The sequence below is a fragment of the Vigna angularis genome, chromosome 8 (genome assembly GCF_016808095.1).
Source record: "Vigna angularis cultivar LongXiaoDou No.4 chromosome 8, ASM1680809v1, whole genome shotgun sequence".
NCBI classification, from domain to species: Eukaryota; Viridiplantae; Streptophyta; class Magnoliopsida; order Fabales; family Fabaceae; genus Vigna; species Vigna angularis.
This window is the reverse complement of record NC_068977.1, coordinates 32,515,824-32,536,470: the sequence shown is the minus strand read 5'-3', so window position 1 is coordinate 32,536,470 and position 20,647 is coordinate 32,515,824. Positions and strand designations below refer to the sequence as shown.

General features: G+C 34.5%; 2 protein-coding genes across 6 annotated transcripts; both read right to left on the bottom strand.

Moving 5' to 3' along the window:
• Positions 1-1,110: 1,110 nt before the first annotated feature.
• Positions 1,111-10,543, bottom strand: LOC108345693 (uncharacterized). 3 transcript variants are annotated; one of them, XM_017584376.2, is made up of 10 exons: positions 9,997-10,543; positions 8,755-9,532; positions 7,639-8,263; positions 7,313-7,478; positions 6,682-7,033; positions 5,905-6,015; positions 4,492-4,843; positions 3,681-3,906; positions 2,606-2,827; positions 1,111-1,465 (listed from the first exon to the last, which is right to left on the bottom strand). In XM_017584376.2, exons 1-10 carry the CDS (start codon positions 10,491-10,493, stop codon positions 1,321-1,323), a joined length of 3,474 nt encoding a protein of 1,157 aa, XP_017439865.1. In that variant the 5' UTR covers positions 10,494-10,543; the 3' UTR covers positions 1,111-1,320. The 3 variants fall into 3 exon arrangements, with proteins under 3 accessions (XP_017439865.1, XP_052722907.1, XP_017439866.1); XM_052866947.1 differs by having other exon boundaries at positions 4,492-4,558; XM_017584377.2 differs by having other exon boundaries at positions 7,639-8,260.
• Positions 10,544-12,439: 1,896 nt separating this feature from the next.
• Positions 12,440-20,134, bottom strand: LOC108345616 (uncharacterized). 3 transcript variants are annotated; one of them, XM_017584241.2, is made up of 10 exons: positions 19,948-20,134; positions 19,614-19,663; positions 19,404-19,460; positions 18,016-19,225; positions 15,968-17,318; positions 14,808-15,087; positions 14,262-14,369; positions 13,888-14,166; positions 13,324-13,467; positions 12,440-13,010 (listed from the first exon to the last, which is right to left on the bottom strand). In XM_017584241.2, exons 4-10 carry the CDS (start codon positions 19,205-19,207, stop codon positions 12,822-12,824), a joined length of 3,543 nt encoding a protein of 1,180 aa, XP_017439730.1. In that variant the 5' UTR covers positions 19,208-19,225; positions 19,404-19,460; positions 19,614-19,663; positions 19,948-20,134; the 3' UTR covers positions 12,440-12,821. The 3 variants fall into 3 exon arrangements, with proteins under 3 accessions (XP_017439730.1, XP_052722829.1, XP_017439731.1); XM_052866869.1 differs by having other exon boundaries at positions 19,404-19,663; XM_017584242.2 differs by lacking the exon at positions 19,614-19,663.
• Positions 20,135-20,647: the final 513 nt, after the last annotated feature.

Here is a 20,647-nt window from a genome sequence, read left to right as displayed (position 1 = left end):
CAAGAACTGAGATGCCATGACCCAGTTAACAACATAATAACTATGGCTTGTTTGAACAAAAAGAAATTAGTCTCAACAGAAAATATTTGTCATGTAGCATGTGATTTCCCTGTTAAAATAACAAAACTTAGACTACAAAAGTCATGGGTGAACTAAGTCAGAAATACAGAAAACAAAATAGGGAAAATAAAAAATTCAAGACATATTTCTAACATAAAACATACTGTCATACATGTTTAATGTTTAAGGCTGAATGAAATTAGAAAATGTCTTAATACCTTTTTCCTCTCTTGTCGATTTTTTTAAAATGTTATTGCTAATTTTTAAAATCTTATAATATTTTAGCACGACTAGGAGTTTTACACGTGTTATCTTTAGTCGTATGATTAGGATACACCTACCATGTTTTATTGGTGTTAAATTCTTAAATGATACTTTAATACATAAAAAATAGATGATAATGTGAGCATTAAAAATTAATCAATTTATTTTTATTCATTGTTTCTTTTTTAATCCTTGTCATTGACCATGCAACCTTTTTGTAATTGTTGTCTTATGTTAAATAATAACTAACTTAATTAAGAAATTGTTGCTAATCCTAACAATACGTGGCGTGCATTAACTCAGCATGTACAACAATTGGTTTAATATTTATTAATTATAATAATACATAATTTGTGATATGTAAATAATCAATTCAGTCTGGAGACAGACATATATCATACCAAATTAAGACAAATTTGATAAAACCCTAATTAGTTAAAAGACATTTCAAAAAAATTGGAAAGCTAATCGAAAATGTTCCTTAAGTATAAATATTAATTTTTATTAGTATTATTATGCTAATTTACTAATTTTATGATATATTAAAATTATATATTCATTTATCGTTTAAAATATTAAAATCGTATAACATCTCAATTTCACAGTAATTTAAAATTTATTTAAAAGTTTCTATATATAAAAAAAAAGAATAAAAATTGAATGAGGCACATCAAGTTTTCCTGTGGATCAATCAAAACTAGAGCACCGATCCAACGTTTTATCAGCAAACTGCTATCAACTGATTTTATTTTTTTTTTTTAATTTAGGAAATCAATTGAACAAACATAAGCTAGCAACCTGAGGTTTCTGATATTTAGTTTTCCTTTCAATTCCAATGTTTATTTACAAGTGCATTGCAAGTTCAGATATCCCCATAAATGTACACTTATACTACTACAATCGTATCAATTCTACAAGCTGTAACCATGCAAGTAAACTAAATCTAAAAAATGTACCAAATTCACATAATACTAAGCAGCATTGGGAGTGTAGATGTCATGACTCTTGCAGAAGGATCTCATAGATGTCAGTTCTTAGATTCAGTTCCTTATCACGCATAACTTCCTGTAGATCAGATAGCTCTTTTGCAGTAAGGACAGAATTAAGCTTGAGAAAACCATCCAACCATAGCCTTTTTGACCTGGTATGCATATTAACATTAATAATGATCGAATAATAATAGTAATATAGTAAGAATAGGAACAAATGTGTATATACAGTACAAAAGGTGTCAGACTTGTAAATGTAACTTGAGATCTCAAATTATCACAAGGTAATATTGCCTAATAGAAAATTTCCATTTTGTTGATTTGTTAAATCTATATCACACTTCTGGGAAATGTTAGTTCCAGAAGATTCCTGTTTTCAGGTATGGATTCCAAAATAACATCGTTAGGGTAGATAGAATCTTGAAGATAACTAAGGTGAATCCACTGATGTGTCTAATGCATTTGAAACGTCTGCCTGATACCAAAAAATGTTATTTTATTTTTCAAAAAGAAAAAACTAGAGTTCGTGATTTATTCTCTAAACCGAGTTTGTTAAACAAACAGGCTATATAAGAGAGTCTAACAGGATCAGGTGGCCCGTAAACTAACAGACAAAAGTGACACAAAATTGTAATCTGTCAGATTTTGAAAGAGGCTTACTATTAGCAGGCCAAGGAGATTGATCTAGGACATGGAAGATATACACTAGAATAAATAAAAAAGAAACTAAAATAAATTAATTAAACCAGGACACAATTATGCTTTCATGAAAACTAACATTACTGCCAATGATAGATTGTTAAATTTAATCAGGATTAATTGTTTATTTTATGTTGCGTAAAGTACCAATCTGAAATATCATCACTATTTGGGGACCACAAATTAAAAACCAACTAAATATGATTATGTGTCGCTAAAATATTTACCAACTTCCTTATGAAGTCACCAACTAAAAAACCAACTCTTTCAACTTTCTGTGTCACATTTCAGCAGGCTCTAAAGCCGTGTTGGCAGCTTGAACGGAGACAAGATTACAACCCTATATATTGCCATGTACTTTGGCGTAACCAAAAAATTCTCATGCAAATCACCAACTTTTGTAAATTGTTCCCCAAAAACAGTTTATCGGTAAATGCTTTTTTCTTTCACCCTGTTCTGTACTTCTGGGCTATACCACTGAGGTACACGACACTCCAACTCTAAAAACCCAAGTGGATTGTTTCCAGCTTCGACTGTAGCAAACTCAATTTAATAAAGAAATATCATTCAATCATTTAAAACATAGTTCTCACCAGGGGCAGGAATGGATAGCCCGGAAGAAGGCACGACGAGCTGCAGAAGGATCATTTGCAATTTCCATTTCAAACATGATGTAGCAACGCCACAGTACAACTGAGCTGCTAAGACCGTCATTACTCAATGCCTTTTCGAACAATCCTCGGATTCTGTGTTCTGAACCACCTCTAAACATTTCGAATGACAACGCAAAAAGCCAGAGAACTACAGATGGTTTCCTGAGAATGTACCACAAAAGAATAAATTATTGCTTAGTTGATATTCGAGAAAATCTGCACAAACGAACTGAATATTTGAAATTACCATACGTATCCTTGCGCGGAAACAGAAAACACGTGTAAAACTGTAACAGCGATAAAAAGGAAACGGGAATCTAAAATAACAGGATATAAAATATTTATTTCATAGAAAAAAGTGATTTGTATATCGATATTGCTATTAAAAGAGAAGGAGAAACAGATTACTTGAAACCAAAAAAAAGGGGAGGGGGAAGAATAGCTTTAGAGATAGGGGTCAATCATTTTGAGAAACAGGACTTTTGATGTACAAAAACCTTCGAAGTGTTTTTATACACCCCACTTGCACTCTTTACTACATCATAGTGTAATGCTTGGAAGTAAAAAACTAAAAACTTAAGTAACAAACCAATTTCTTGATTTCGCCAAATGTTTTAGGCTGGGTGAGAAAGTATAATGCCTTAGAAGGGGCTCCTTCCTTTGGGATCAAAACAAGATATGACAGGAAAGAAAAAGGACTGCGCTTTATATTTCCCATCAAGTTTCTGGAATAGTTTTTGAATGTCATTTTTCTTTAAAAATTAAAAATTGTAAACATGCATCACACTAGTAACATAAGTCTAATTTTAAGATTAAATTCACTGGTGGGATATATAGAAGTTACAATTTTCATTAATTGTCTACATCTTCCCCAAGAAATGACAATTAACTTGTGCCTGTTAACCCGGGGGAGCAACCATTTTAAAATCTTTCATAGTTACACTCTTCTAATATTATTATCTTGAAATTTCTATACTTTGAAAAAATGGTGAAGCTACACGGGAAAGAAACATACTTGTAACAACAGTCATCTAGAATCCGCCGCAGTTTATTAGATGTGGTGTAATAATGGCCGATCTCTACTAAATCTTTTAGAAGTTCAGGACTGAAGGGATATATCTGGAGACCATGCAAGATGGATTCCCAAACTTTCATGAGACTTGATTCTCTCTTATGTCTTTGAAGAATCTTTATATGATAGTTAAACAAAAATTCAAGATGATAACCTTGACTTCTTCTTTCTGCAGGTTGCAAGCATTAGATAAACATCATAAGTACCACTCATGAAGCAGCAAAGACAGGTGAAATACAAAATGCTTCTACAGGACACTATACCAGAGCATTTTAGTACATGGCATTGCACTTGCTGTGCGTTTGGGCCAACGGAAATATTATTTATTAAATACCATTTTTCAATTGCGATCGTGTTAAATTCCTTTCCAGTGAAGATACAGAAAACATCTATTAATGTATCTATAGGTCAAACTGAAATAACAACGTTTAGGAGGAATAGGCATGCAACAGAGCATCAAGATATACCAAATATCAAAATTCCATGCAATCCTACCACCACAAGTGAGCAACCTAAATTTTTTACTTAATTTTACAAATAACATCATGTTCAAGATGTAGACTTGGAAGTTTTGGACGTCTGAATAGTACAATTATAGTTTCCATTAGTTGCCAACAAATGACAAAGACTGTGATGGGGAAAATTAGATAATGTTAAGAAAAATTAAGATTGTCTAATTGAACTTTAAAATAGATCACACTTGACTTAAATGTCTCATGTTTTCTAAAAAGATCCATTACTGAAGAGGCATAACCTGGAAGCACCATTGAAAAAGCTTGATTCAAAACTCCAATACCCGCATCCCATCCAGTGGTCAGCTCCTCAAACAGTGCAGCAGAACATATTAGAGCTACAGACTGGTCATTTATTATGCCACGAACCCAAGATGACCATACTGTTCTTAATTTTTCTTTAAATCCTTGATGTGCTCTAAGGAGTTGCACACCTGATGCTTGACTTTTAAAGGGAATGTATTTTGTACCACTTCCTAAGCATGATAATATATGTATTGCACGACATGAAGATTCACTACCATGGGCAGTGTTATTTGCAACCTCCACTTCAGCATACCAGAAATATAGAAGAGGAGAATTGGACTGTAGTTCCTACTCCATTAAAGTGAAATGCAATCATAAAAAAAGATCCAAAACACAGGCAGAATTGTGACATAAAAAATATGTATTAAAGTTATTTAATTAAAAAACAAAGCGACTGCTAGTTTGTGCTTTTTTTAAAGTTTAATTATAAGATTTGCTTTAAAAAATGTTTATAATCACGTTATGTAAGATTTGAAAAAGATCAGAAACTTGTTTTAATGCTTTTCTCAAAAGCTAAAAATAGTTTATTCTTAAAAAACAACAACAAAAACTGTATCATATGACCCATTTTTTTTGTGTAAAATTAAACAAACGAACACAAAATCTTAGAGACTATACACACATGCAAGTACAAATAAGAATGCTAGTGCTACAATTTTGTATGCACAAATGGACGTGACTGTAAATATATGCACAGCATGCTAACTATTTCACCTCTATGTGAAGGTTAGCATCCTCCATATCTTTAATTGGATAATGTACCCACTCTTGCTTTAGTTCAAACTTCAAAGGTGGGGAAAAATTAGAAAATCGTTATTATGCTGTTACAATTGATGAATGAAACCATTAAGCATAAGTATTTGAAGTTCACACTAAAGATAATTTAGACAGTTACAATCCAGGAACTTCAAGTATTTTCCCTCCCCTTCAAATTCCTCCAATATTGGAGAAGAGAATAAAAAGGGGAGGGTACTGAATACCTTGTTTCCCATCCCTCCAACTTTTTGAACCAAACAATTTAATTTTAGAAAAAACCTTGCCCTAACTTGCTCTCTTTTCCCCTCCAACCAAACACAATGTAAAAGCAAACATCCACACTTCATGTATCTTTTTTTCCTTAAAAAGACTTGTTAAAATAGAGATAATTGAAAACGGGAAAAGAAGTCAGGAAATCCTACAGAAAAAACAGAAAACAATAGACAGAAAGCGATATCTGATAGATAAATCTTATTAAAAGGGTCATGTAGCCAAAGGGTAGCATGTGTTTCAAATTGCCACAAAAAAAGAGCTAGCAAAAAATCTCTATCCGAAAATAAAAAGTGATATTGAAGCAGTAAATATATGCATACCCCAGGAAGCGCCTCAACAGACAACAGTGCCATGTCAAACACTTTCCTTGCGTGATCAATGTTACCATAAGTAGCCTCTCTTCGTGCATATACACCACATAGCAATAGATCCTACAATGACCAAAAAACAAGAATAAAATAATCTGAGAAGCAAACATATCATGACAAAGAATAAGATTAATAGCATCACATGTAAATTTTAATCCGAAAAAAAAATAGTTCTTCGGTCATTTCCTCATAAAGGATAGAATAGCAGCAAGCTACCATTTAGTTCTAGTCACTGGATACCACACTTGTATTTTGTGCTCATGCACAAAAGTTGTCTATATAGGCACCTTTTTCTCTTCTAAACATTAAAACCAGTACAACATCATTATATTCTCTCCATAAATACTTATTACGGCTCTCGAACAAGAATATGATTATCTTTTATCCTATAAAGATTTATATCCCAAAACTACTATATAAAGTATTATATAAAGTAAAATCATCGCAACAAACTACAATTATTCCATTTGGCCCTCTCTTTTCACTCCATGAGACCTTCTCGGCAATTTAAACCATCAGAACAGAAATAAATCATATATTGTTTTCAATTCAAATTTCAGAAATATCAGTTAAGCACTTGCGAAGAAAATTTTGAAAAATATTGAGAGATATAATAAATGAAAATACCAAATTAGTTATATCACAACATTTCAATAGTTATAGTTGCTAAAAACACATTTATTTATCTTATATAAAAGGAGCAAGAGAGAGAGCAAAGAAAATCAATACCTGGCGATCACTTTTCAGAAGAGATTTTGCTAAAGATCGACACGGTGTAACCATACTGTTAGAAGAATTCATTTTTGTAACATATAGCTCTTCAAAAATAAGAACAGCTTCTTCCAACATGTAATTACGTGGAAAAACAGTTAAACAAAGTAAAACAGCATTCCGTATAAATTTCATGATATCAGCATTCCTTGAGAAACTGTCTGATAGGAATTCAAAACTAAAACCAGTAGGAGTGTTCTGTGTTTTAGTCAAAACTTCATGGATGCGTTTCAACTTCTCTAACATAGAATCTGGCAGATTCTCCAAACTACGGATACTGTATGCCATTGTTGGGCTGTTGGAGCAAAACCTACAAAAGAAAGAAGATACAAAAGCAAGGGCCTCAATTCAAATAACACGAATAAGTATAAGCCAGAAATTACATCAGAAGGATTGAACAACTAAAAGCATTTGTGACTCTAGCAACACACATTTTTGTTAACCAACTATTTTGAACCTTTGTCCGCATGGCACATGGACTCCAAGCCAAGTAATATACTAGAACACATACTAATCCATCCTAGCTTTTAAAAACTGATTCCTACCATCAACTAGGGTGCACAAAAGGTATCTACATTAGAAAACTCACAACTGAGACATCTTCCCACCATAGAAGTCAATGAATTGGGACAATAAAGATAGTCGAGCCTCTGTTGTTCGTAGAGAGAATAGGTATTCATTCACATCTTCATACAATACAACTCTCAAGAGTTGGTCATCCTCATCTGTTTTCTGCGCCTCACTAGAGGTTGTATCTGTTCATGGTTAAGTAGCACACTTGTATAAACAGCTTGTTTGTAATGAAATTAAATTGTCTTTCAAAGCAATAAAGCAAAATCCATGAAAAGCCATAGACACACAAAAAGTACATCTAGAGAGAAGTATAATAGTTAATGCAACAACAGATGGTCCTACCTGATTTCCTACGAACAGGCATCCACTGCTCACAATCTCTAGAAGACTCTTCTTTTGACCATTTGATCCAAGTGGCAGTGTCATTAACTTCACCATCCCCATTATTGATATCAATACCCAGCATCTTCAGAAGATTCTCAGTATCAACTTCTGTCTCAACTTCATTATATTCCTCTTCATCTTGAGTATCCTCCATAACCATATCATTGTTGTCTTCATTTTCAACCATAGTAACATCCTCGTTATCCTTGAACCTAGGTTCTGACCAACCAGTCCAACCACCCTCATCGCTTTCACGTACGAGCTCCTCGTTTATAACTTTTAGCCTAGTTTCCTCCTCTTTCTCCAACCATGTGGACCAACCAAGAGCCCCTTCTTCCCCAACTCTAGCACCACCACTTTTCCAAAAATCCTTAAACAGTCTGTGTTTATGCTGCTCAGTGAGCAGCAAAGGGGGACAAAACAAACTAAACTCTATTTCAGCCTGAAATAAAGCAGTGGCCAATTCTCTATAACCAGCCTGCCACTCAAATCTGCAAAGACTAAGAAATATATCCACAAGACCAAGTTCTAATTCAACAATTGCAGGATCTGATGAAGAAGGATCAGCACCTTGAGGGACCTGCTGAAAACAAATTCTGCTTCCTTTTAGAACAATTTCAGGAGCTCACAAGAAATTAAATTGAAAAGTGAAAACAGTCACGCAAATTATGTCAAGTTGTTTAGTTCTAACATATTAACTACGTGACCTATGATGCATAAAGAAACTAATTTATACACATTCAAAATGAAATAAAAAATGGAAGGATTTTTCAACTTTTTTTTGTTCATACAGCACATAAAATGACTGCACATAAGTTTTATTATCAGACCATTAATTCCCTTGCCTTCAAATTCCAACCACTTTAAGAGGGAAGTAAAAAGTCAAAGAAAAGTAGCTGCTAGGTGAACAGGATCCCTCCTTCAGTTTTCAGTGCAACTAAATATGGAATCAGATTATTCACTAAACAGAAAAATAACATCACATGTGCAAAGAAGAAAATACATTATATAAACAGAAAAGATTCATTTTTGTGGACAAACAAATAAAGAGGATAAAGCATAAATGTTGAGAACCTGCCTAGAGTGCTTGCTGCATGAAGCAGATAGAGCTTCAATTGCATGAACGTACATCTTCCTGACCTCTGAAACCTTGAATCTGGAGAAATTTCTCTGAACTGTCAGCAAGAATTCTCTCCACAACTTACAACTACCATAGTGTTGCAAAAGTATCTTTTCCCATCTTGCAATTAGCACATCCGAGCTGTCTCTCATCTGATAAGCTTTCAAAAGGCAAAGCAATATCTCTTCATTGTCTGGATTGAGCTCAACTGCCTTCTCCAGAATGCTAATCTTCTTCTCAAGAGTTTGCAATCGAGCAGCTTTCTGCCGTTGCATCCCTGCAACCTTATCTTGGAACTCTGCAAAAGCTAACCAAACTTTTCCATCATGGGGGTGCTCCCTTGTTAGTTTGTTGAACTCCCTAGTTTTGTTTAACATTTCATCTTCCCAAGATTCTTCAAGAGGTGTCAAAGTTTTGGAGACAGAATCACTGTCAACAGCTCCAAGAGATGACCCAGCATCTGATTCAGATAAAGGTATAAACTCATCTTGCATAGTGACAGGAGACAATTTTGAAGCAACAAGATGAATACGCTTAAAGCTCTTATGTCTCTCCAAAGCCATATACTTTCCAGACCAGTAACGACCAGCAGACTTCATTTTAGCATCTAGTGCATCAACATCACCATCTCTATCCAACAGTGAACCGCTCCTATTCCACCAATACAAACCTCGAGTGTGTAGCCCAGACAGTTTCAAGGGATTGTAAGGTTTGTATCGGGCAACATCCATTCTGCATAGTATTTACAAAGAATTGTCATTCATCGCTAATGAAACAAAATATAATAACCATGAACCCACAATCAGTTTGTAAAGCCAGTGAAGCAGGGAGAACCTGTAATCAAGATGTCAAGGTTTAACAAGAACTAAACTACCTTTTTGTGCCACATCACTTGAATCCCTAAATTTCTGGAGTCTAAGAACAACAACGACAGTAATTGCCTACCCCGTTTCTTCCTCTACTTCAACAAGTAATTTTCTTTAATTTTTAGGCTACAACAACTCAACCTCTACCCAAACTTCCTCTTTAGTCCCCTTTGAGACACTGGAAAAACTCACTAAATATAACGAAACATTAAATCTTCACAAATGCATATAAATAAATACAGGCCAAGCAATCACTGAGAAGCCATTAGCGCCCAACAACAACTAAATCATTAAATTCAATCCCATTTCAAAATATTCCACCTAAAATACCTATAGATGCATCCAAACGCCAGATTATCCCGATCTCCGTGAGAATCAAAGTAATAATCCTTGGTAACGTTGCTCTCTGAATCCGCCCAAACTCGAACACGCGACTTCCGCGAACCGAAACCGTCGAACCCGCCTCTCTCCGCAGATGAATCACGCCTCCGCTTCTTTTTCTTCTTCTTTTTCCTCCTCTCTCTATCCCTTCCGCCACCGTCGGATTCAGAAGATTCGAGAATCTCGTACCGAGAAGGGAGAGGATGCGCCTCAGCGAGATTTTCGTCGTCCTCGTCATTTTGTGGCGGCGATAGCGTCGCTTCGCGATTGAGTTGTGAGGCAACGGCATCGTTTATGACGGAGATGTTGGTGGTGAAGCTAGAGTTGCTGAGCCATTGAGGATTCGAAGAAGTGGTGGTGGCTTGGAGAGACGAGGAGGCTGCGAACAGAGGGAATAAAGAAGGCTTTTGTTCGTCGGAGGACGGCGACGGCGGGTTTTGCTCCATTTTGAATTTTTTAACGGCGGATATATGTGAAGAAATAATACTGTCCGAAACGTAATAGAAAGTAAAGCAGTGTAGCAGGAGTGTTGGACTAGAAATGGGCTAATGGGTCGGAGTCAATTTTGAATTGAATATCAGAAATTGTTTTACTGCACCTCTATATTTTCTTAATTACACTTGCAATTATTGAAATAATAAACACAGACAGAGCTTCTTCTTGCATCTCCATACGCTCACATATAATTAAAATTCTGATTTATTGTTTATGTAATCTGAATTTAGAAAACAAATTGGTTTATAAAATTAAAAAAAGTAATTTTCTGATTATGCAATTTGAAAGTTAAATAACTACCTAATTGTATAATCTATAAGCTATTTCTTTTTAAGCTTTTTTACTCTTGGAAGTATTTTTTTACTTTCGGATTACATAATTCAGAAATTACTTTTAGATTTTGGATTCCACAATTTGAAAATCAAAACTAACTTATAGATTATGCAGTCAAAGTCAATTCAAAAGTCAACAATAATTGTACAATTTAAAGTACATAATCCAAAAATAGCACAATGAGAACTTATTTTTTATATAGGTGCAAGAAAAAAAATATATAAGTGCAGAAAGAAACTATCATGGAGACGTTGAGTTGGAGAATTTTCTCTCAAAGCAGTTTCTTCTTGCACCTCCACAACTTTCCTCCTCACTTCCACAAATTTGTTTTTCTTTTTTTATTTTAGGTTGTACAATTTAGAAGTTATTTAAAAAAAATACTTATAAATTACACAATTCAAAATTTATTTTTTAATTTTGCATTATGTAATTCAAAAATAAAAAATCCAAAATGAAGAAATGTATTTTAGACTGTATATGAAGAAATTGCCTTCTCTATCTTAGTCATCTCCTTATAGTTTAGAATTTAAAATATGAATTTCTTTTAACAGAAAATATTTAAACAAAATCATAATTTTTTTAAATTTAGACTATAATGTATAATAAAATCAATAATATAAACTTATAAAAAGTTAATTATTGTATCATGATATTGTTAATTGAAAATTATTTAAATTTGTGATAAAGTGATTAATTGGATAATTAATAATCTATAACAATATGTTAATTTAAAATTAATCTCAATTATTTAAATAAGTATGTAATGATGGAAATTATATGGCATTGAAAAGATATATAACATATTCCATATAAATAGGCACTGATTATATTTTTTAAATGTGTCTTGCTCGTCACTGTCATATGTTTTTTTAATTCTCTTTCGATATTGAAGTAATGACTCGTTAATTTCAATAATAATAATAAAATTAGTCCTTTAACTATGAATGTTACACAGTTTCATCTTAGACAAATATGAAGTATGATTAGTTATTCAACTTCGTTACCAAATTAAATATTTTAAAAATAAACATAATTGAAAGTGTGTTTCTTTCACTGTTTTTGTATATTATGATCAAGGATTACTTTTCAAGAGAAAAAAACATTGAAAGTGACATTATACAGCAAGGTGAATATTTACAAAGAAAATAACGTTAAACAAGAACACGTAGGTCGGTGAAAGAATGATGGAAGATAATCACAAGAAACAAAAACAAAGGAACAGCAACTTCAGAAGTTGAACTCATTCCAAAGGCACCAAAATGCTTAATTACCACATTCATTCCTGCAGAAGCCATTGACAGATCACACTTTGTTGAACTCATTTGCTACCACTAAACCAAATGAACACCATGTTTGGTTGCTTCCAACACAAGGTAAAGGAAAATTGTTTAAGTGAGTCTCACGTTGCCACCAGCTTTTCTTTAAACTGGTGCTTCCAACTGTGGAATCAAACCCCATGAAAAAACTAATAAGTGCTATGTCAAAAACTGCGTGTTTGGAAACTCAGGGGAAGAAGCTATAATCAACTAGCTTCTGATCAACGTTAAAAATGACATCCGCAACGTGAAACCAAATATGCTAAAAATACTACTAATGACTAAATGAATTGTCCCACGTCATGTACAATCAATATTTCAAGCATTCCCTTTTCAACAAGATCAAACAAGGAAAAGAAATCAACAGCATAATAACATTACATCTTACATGCTAAATTACATCATTGATGGGAAAGACAAGTATTGCCCACAAAATCAAACACCTTTCAATGCATCATCATCAATCATGCAGGAATGTGAGAGTGCACAACTCTTTCCATATCATCTCTAAAATAGATAATGAAAAGCGGCAAGCATGTATGGTGGTGTCTTTCCCTTTCGGCAACTTGACTTACCCGGTTAGGGTAATTGGACATTATCACCGAGAAGACAGAAAAACCTGCAAATTTTTTAAGATGATATTGGTTCATAAGGGTATGATAACCATGGGTGCTTCAGGGCCTCGGACGCAGAAGGTCGCTTCTTTGGGTTAACCTCGAGCAGATGAGCAACAAAGTCGATGAAGCCTTGGTCTCCCATCGGTAATCTATGCCTCAATGATGTCTTTTTTGGAATCAGGTATTCTAACCTGTTGCTTTCCTGTGTATCATTAACAAATAGTACTGTCAAGTTATTTGAAGAAAGTGGAACGCAAAAGGGTAATGGCAGTAATTGAATTTAGCATTGCAAGAGCATAAATAGTATGGTAGAAGTACTGTAGTAGGTGAGATCACCAAGGTGTAGATCACACGATATCATTTGGTTTAGTTAAAAGTCAAAGTTTCAGATGGTAGAAAATACTTTGTTAAAAACATAGGAATCTTAGTTTTAAAGACAAGCAAGCATCAAGACTTCAGATTGCTTACCACAAGTCTGTTTCAAATACTAAGAAAATTAGAAACAAAAATCTCACCTGATTGCGTTCATAAAGCATGTGATTTTTTGTGAAGTATTTATATGTATCCCGTCCTTTGGCAAGTAAACTTTGATCAACTGGGCCAATGATCCCGATGACCCGAGCAAGTAATGTAGCAGGGGAATCATTTTGGAAGAGGACCTATATCACACATGGTTGAGTGAGGAAAGAGAGCAGTATGCATGTATTTGAATTTAACAAAGAAGAAAATGCACTTCAACAGAAGAGATTTTATATCAGGTTTCAAAGATCCCATCATTAGGGAGATTTAAACGTATAGTTATTTGCTTTGAACACATATTTGGAATATAATATTTTGGGGAAAATAACCACTTTTTTTCAAAAGTTCTCCTAAGAAGCTAATAATTCAATTATTACTCCAAAAGTTGAACCAACCACCATAATGTGGTTGATTGCAGGGCAAACTCAACTTCGACAAAATCTAGTACAAAACATTTTACACCTTTTTTATGTGCTTCTCACAGGTCATTTGGAACACTTTAAGTATGAAAAATTCATAGCATTTTGATATGAGTAACATTATCCATATATTGATCTTACGTTGCCAGTACAAAGTTCTGCCAAGATGCATCCAAGTGACCAGATATCAATCTTCTTGTCATATGGAAGCCCCAGAATAACCTCAGGAGCACGATAAGACCTGGACTGAACATACGAGCAAAGATGATCTGTCTCAAAACAACTACTTCCGAGATCAATAACCTTCACTTCACATCTGCTATAGCTTTTAACCAAAATATTCTCTGGCTTCAAGTCACAATGTATTAGTCCAAGACTATGCAAAAACTGAAGTGCCTCCAAACACTGAATGGTGATTGACTGCACAGATAATTGAAATGTGTTTATGATGACACTATTATATTAGCAGAAAGGATGAAAACTATAGATCATGTTACAAACAGCACTCCACAAACCTGCAACCTTGGCATCGTGAAATAAACTTCCCCCCCTGATTCTCGATTAAATTTGTGAAACTCATATAGGTTGGCTTTGAGCAACTCACATACTATTAACAAATGTTCCTGCATTCCGAGGGATAGTAAAGTCAGATGATGACAGATACTTCTCGACATCACTTTGACTATAGATTAAAAAGGCTAGGCCCTCATAATGATTTAAATTTTCAAAGTTTCAAGACAGAGAAGATAGTTATACTAAGACATCATATCCTGGAAATCAATGCAACTTGGCAGAGCTACAAACATTAAGTTCAGTGGCTTTAGTTAAAAATGACAAATCAATAAATGTGTTATTGCTACATAGTGCTCAAAAATATGCAGAAAGTGACAAATAAATACCATTAGCGTCCACTATAAACTAACACCTATTCATGGGTGATGTAGACTCTTGAAAGTAGTAGAAAGTACCCAGAAATATGCAGACATGCATAAATCAACTATTGATTGAAAGAAAAATTTGATGATAATAAGTAAAAGAATAGCATATCCAAAATCACTTACTCTATAATAGAAATAATCATACAATCTTAGAAGGTGGAACTTGTCTGAAGGATCATGCTTATTGACATACTTAAGAAGCTTGATCTCATCAAGGCTTTGGTCAAAGAAGTCTTTGTTGTTTTTTATAATCTTAACACAAACATCCATGCCTGTGTGCAGGTCATGAGCTTGTATAGCTTTGCTAAATGCAGCAGATCCAAGATACTCGGTGACATGATAGCGCCCAGCTATCACGGAATTCAAAACAACATGGAAATTCTTGTCCTCCTCAAAGCCAGTTCTGAGCAAAAATAATTGGTTTCAGATAGCATGTAAAAAAGGTCCAAAATAACATGGAACGATGATAAGAAGAATGCCGACTTTGAAACATAATAATAGTATCCAAAATGACAATGTCATTGTGGCCTCCTAACAGCACAAAAATTAACACTTATAAAGCTCTGTATACATCAGCACATAACTTTTTCCATGGGAAGGGGGGAAGAATCTTACCACCTAAACAAAATGTTTGATAGAATTGTCAAGACAAAGACATGTATGTTATATTGTATGCATAACAGTATTAAAACAACTTCAGGGATTTGCAACAATTATCAACAAGTCTAGAGCATGCAATTAAATGATCAAGCATAGCCAACTAAGAAGACAGCATTATTATACACAGACATCTTGACTGAGTTAATTTCATGACTATTCATGTAGGAACAAAGAGATGTACAATAGAATGACAAATAATGCATGTTTTTCACACAAATCATAAAATATACCCTGTTCCAAATTTTAACAAAGTAGTGGAGATTTCAAAAAGGGAAATAGTGGATTTGTTGTCATGGAAATGTTTATTTTCCATTGTTAACAAAACAAATGTTCAAAAAATGGTGTTTGCATTTACTATTACGAATGTCCATGTGTCTAAAGTTTCACAAAGATGTCTGTAATGTGACACAAAAATCGATTAATATAATAGGAATTCACCAGTGATGAGAGATAGAATGAATAGTTGTCAAGTTAAAAATAAAATGGAACGATTCACAAAGCTAATACCATATTTCAATAGTTTTAAACTTCTATAATGCCTATCATTAAAGAATCTATAGTGCTAATTTCCTCAACTACTTTGAGTTAACAAAAATAGTAAGAATGATATATTTAACACATGCCTGTTTTTCCTGTGTACGATCTTTAGATTGAAGGTTTCAAATTCTTCCTCTTGAGCCTTTATTTGCCTTACCTGCTCTTGCACAGCAGCTGCCTCTTCATCCTCTAGTGATGCACCTATATCATCTTCCCTTACAACACTTACCTTTTCATCTTTTTCTAGCTTAGCATGCTCTCCATCAGTATACCCATAATTTGAGATTGTAGTTGGAGAAGAGTTTCTGGATCTTACCACGATAGCATTATTATCATCCCTAGAACTTTTAACAGGCGAAGAATCACTACTCTTCCGCCTCCAAGATGAAAGCATGTCATCAGAGCCCACAAAGGCATTAAGACAGTCATCGGTTTCATCTTCATTACCATTACTCGTCCATAGGGGCTTACTGGAGCCAGCCTGAATCATCTGGCCATCTCTAAGAGATTGGGGAAATGAAAAGTTCCCATCAGGATGTGTTTTTATCTGCGAGCATGCATCTTTATCACTGTCTATGACATATTTATTTGATTCATTCTTGTCAGTTTTCTTGTTATTTTTAACTGATTTGTTACAAGAACTCTTGTCCAAATCCTGATGAGTGTGTTTGGTGCCACTGTGCATAGTATCATGATCATGAAAATATTCTAAATCCCCCTCACTACTACCACCAATCAAACTTCCATGCACTTCACTACCAATATCAGCAGCATCACTGTTGATCCCCACTCCAATTGATCTAACTGAACCATGCTGATCATCTTCTACGTCCTCAATTCGTGGCCTCGCACCGTGATTCAGAACCCGCCCATCTCCCAGCATGATGAGATCATTTTGGTGAGTGACAAAGCCCTGCCTAACAGGTTCTATATGCATCAGATTCAGTTCTTCAACGTCCACCAGTTGTGTATCATATTGAGTCATTACATCGTTACCATTGGTTCTTCCATACATTTCAGTAATTGTTAGACCAATAGGATCATCTGAAGTGACCGGCTCAACATTTTTTGGTAGAATATATTGTTCACCAGAGAAATAAGAATCCTCCTCAGCAAAAGATTGATCATCCTCTTCATCTTTGGCTGGACCTCTTTCCTGAGGATCTGGAACACTTCCATGCCCCGTCCCCTTTTCATTATCACTGGGGTAATCAATTTCATGTGCCAAAAACCAGGTCTCATCCTCAATGGGTTGTCTCATGTACCCAACATCTTCATCATCATCATATTCATCAGAGTCCCAATATTCATTTGGATAATCAACAGATTCACTCAACCCATCCCCAATTGTTGCAAAACCTGATACAAGATCAGATGTATCCTCAGAAATCCCTTGACTTACAGACAGCCAGCTGCCCCCTATAGACTTCCTCACACCTGCAAAATATATGAAAAAGTCAAATATTTGAATATGCACAGATTTTTTATCTTAACTCTGGCAAAACAGCCCAAGTAAAAGCATTAATGTCATTGCCATTTAGCACAGAGGGAAAATCTTCCTATCTGAAACAGATAAAGGACAAAGAAAAATTTTCAGACGATAAAATACGATAATATTGAATGTTTAAATTACTTCGTTCAAATCAATACAATTTGTAACAAAAACAAATGAAATCATTGACATTAAGGCAACTAATTATTTTCACAAACTAAATATCATTGAAATAGGAGTTCAAATCACATGAACATTCAAGAGAACTTAAATTTACAGAAAAGATCCATAGCATGAATTGGACGAATCATCCATTGAATTAAGTCAAGTCAACACAATGACCATAGCCACACCAAACATAAACTTTACCGTCTTTAACAGCAGGCAAAATGGTAAGGAATAGTCCAAAACCAGATGTGTCAACACTTGTCAAACATACAAACTTAATACCATAAAGAAGCCAAATAGGAACACTCTTAAAGGAACATATACAAGGCAAAAAAGACGAAAATCATCACTGAACATGTAAAACTATCAGCATGATAAACAAACAAATGAAACAGAAAATTTGACTCAAAGAGTAAACAACTAATTAAAATGCCACGAAAATTCATAACTTAACAATTAGAGTAAAATGCTAACCAGTAGTTTTAATGTCCTGTCCAATAGGGACATCCAAATATGACCCTATAAGAAAGGAGTTGTCGGCACCAGTGAGTTTCGCAGCCAGGCCGTCAGACTCAAACTTATCTCCCCAGGTAAAAGTCAAGGGCTTATCTTCTGACTTGATTTTTACAGGAGGAAGCCTAGGAAACTCTTCTTTTGGATTCTCCAGTTCAAGAGGAAAATTTAAGCTGCCAGAACTGCCTTGCAACTTTCCTAAGTAAAGAGCTCTTCCTACTTCATCCACTTGCTCTTTTATTGATGTCATAACATCACCGTTTTCTGCCCTTCTCTTATCCTCTTGTCTGTCAGAGTAAGTTGAACCGTTGTAGCTTGTAGACATATCACCTTTTGAGAAAGGGAAAACGGTCTTCACAGAACAATCTTTCCATAGATCTGTAGATGAGTTCATATTCTCATCAGTTCTTGACAAATGATTATCTGTCAAGCAATCTTTAAGAGATGAAGCATTAAATTTGAGCTGTAGATCAGGTTCCTTAGGTTCTTTGTTATGCATAAGGTCATACTTTGGTTCCGTAGAGGCTTTACCACTACTTCCAAGCCACAAGGTTGTTTTTTCTGCAGGTACATTATTTACCTCCCCCTCCCCAGATTTCACATTACTGTTGGTTGCAGCAGGAACTTCACCAGTTTGATACTTTGATTGCTGAGATATCGGGGCCTTCAAAGCATTACTAGGCCTACTCCCACTATCGTTTTGGTAAGGTTCAACAGGACCATTGCTGGGATTAAACTTCCATGAGTACAAATCAAGCACACTATCCTCCGAACTCTTTGAGAAGGTAAAGTTTTTTTCACTCGTTCCAACCACTTCACCAGACTTATTCCTTTCCCCTGTGGGAGCAACAGTTTTCCACTTGCTTTCTTCAGCAGCATTTCTACCAGTCCCACATTCTATTTCCTTCACAATCAGTTCTTTAGAAACTTCAACACCGTCACGAGAATCCAACCCATGATTTTCTATAACAGGCTTCCCCTTATCATTGTGCAACCCGCCACGCAAGTCCTTTTCTTCCAATGTAAGCTTTTGCAAGAAACCATTCACATCAGAACAGTTACTGAGCTCACTACGCAAAGCCGCCTCAGCTCGGGTGAACCTATTCCTCCTCAGAAAATCCAAAATCACTTCAACTGAATTTGTGTCTGCCATTATCAAGCCCCTGCCAACCTAAACTCAACCCCCCAAACAAAAACACACAAGAAGCTTCAGAAAAACCAAAACACAAATAGAGCTTTCATTCAAAATAAAGACTTCGAAAAAAAACAAAAAGGCAATACATATTTCCACTGTAACCAACAAAAGAAAAAAAAAAGTGAACATGTTGAAGAGAAATCGAAAAGCTTACCTCGTATCAGGCATAACAAAGTGGTGGCATTATGCCACCTTTGTGTTTGTATTATACCTGAATAAAATAGAAAACCGAAACAAAACCAGAAGCATAAGTGTTTGTTTCCTCCAGAACAAAAAATCTTCAGCAACCAAAGCCAATAAATTTGTCAACTTTTTTTCTTCCTTGAAAACAACGAAACCTAGGAGAGATGTTCCCAGAAAATACCGCAAACACCAAAGCTTATCGAGATTTTCCCAATCACCGATCCAAAGCCACTGCAGAAAACCCCAAAGACCCAGAACCAATCAACGAAAAGGGCGGCACTAATTTTCACCAAACAGAGGATAAAAAACAAAAAAGAAAGGTTTTTGCAAAGTGGGAATTTTTCAGAGGAAACCCCAATTGCCAATTGCCATCGAGATCTGGCATTTACGCCCCGGAACAAATTTCCAGGCTCTGCTGGAACGAAAGGGGGAAATGGGGTCCCATTAAAACGGCAAATGAATGAGAATTTAAAAAATAAAAAATAAAATAAAAATAAAAGCACAGAAAAAAACACCTGGGAACAGAGGGTGTGTGTTGTTTGTTGTTTTGCTTGTAAAGGGTTTAGAGGGTACGCTGCGTTCTCTTGTCCCTTCCTTCTCTGCTACCTCTGCTGATGAATTGAGGTGGTGAATGGTGATGGTGGTGGACCAAAGCTATAGGTGTTTGTGTTGTGTTGCTTCTCAATATTTTATATCTTTTTTTTTCATCATTTCAATTCAGTTTAACTTTTATGAGGTAATTTAACTTGTTAACCCAAATCTTGCATGCAAAAGGCATATTTGAATTTGTGTTTGTGCAGCCTGTACACCTGTCCCACTGCTCTACTCATGTGTATACTTTTTTATTTTCTTAATAAGTTTATTCACTTTCTTCTCCTAATTATTTTTTTCAAGATTTACTTCTTATTTAAAAAATTGTAAATTTTTATTTCTTATCTGAATTTTAACACTTTTGTGATGCAATAAAGGTTTTTGTAATTTTTTTAACGGATGATTTTACAGATAATAATAACGAATTCAACTTACACAAATTTAGTTATAATAGACTATATAATTCAATTTTAATAACATAATTCGATTTTAATAATATATTTAGAAATAAATTTTAAGTCTAATTTAAATTTATAAAACTGATATGTGAATTGAGATTTGTATATATATTTTAAATTAATTTTATTTTTAATTGGTAGAGGATCTTTTTTATAGATATTGTTT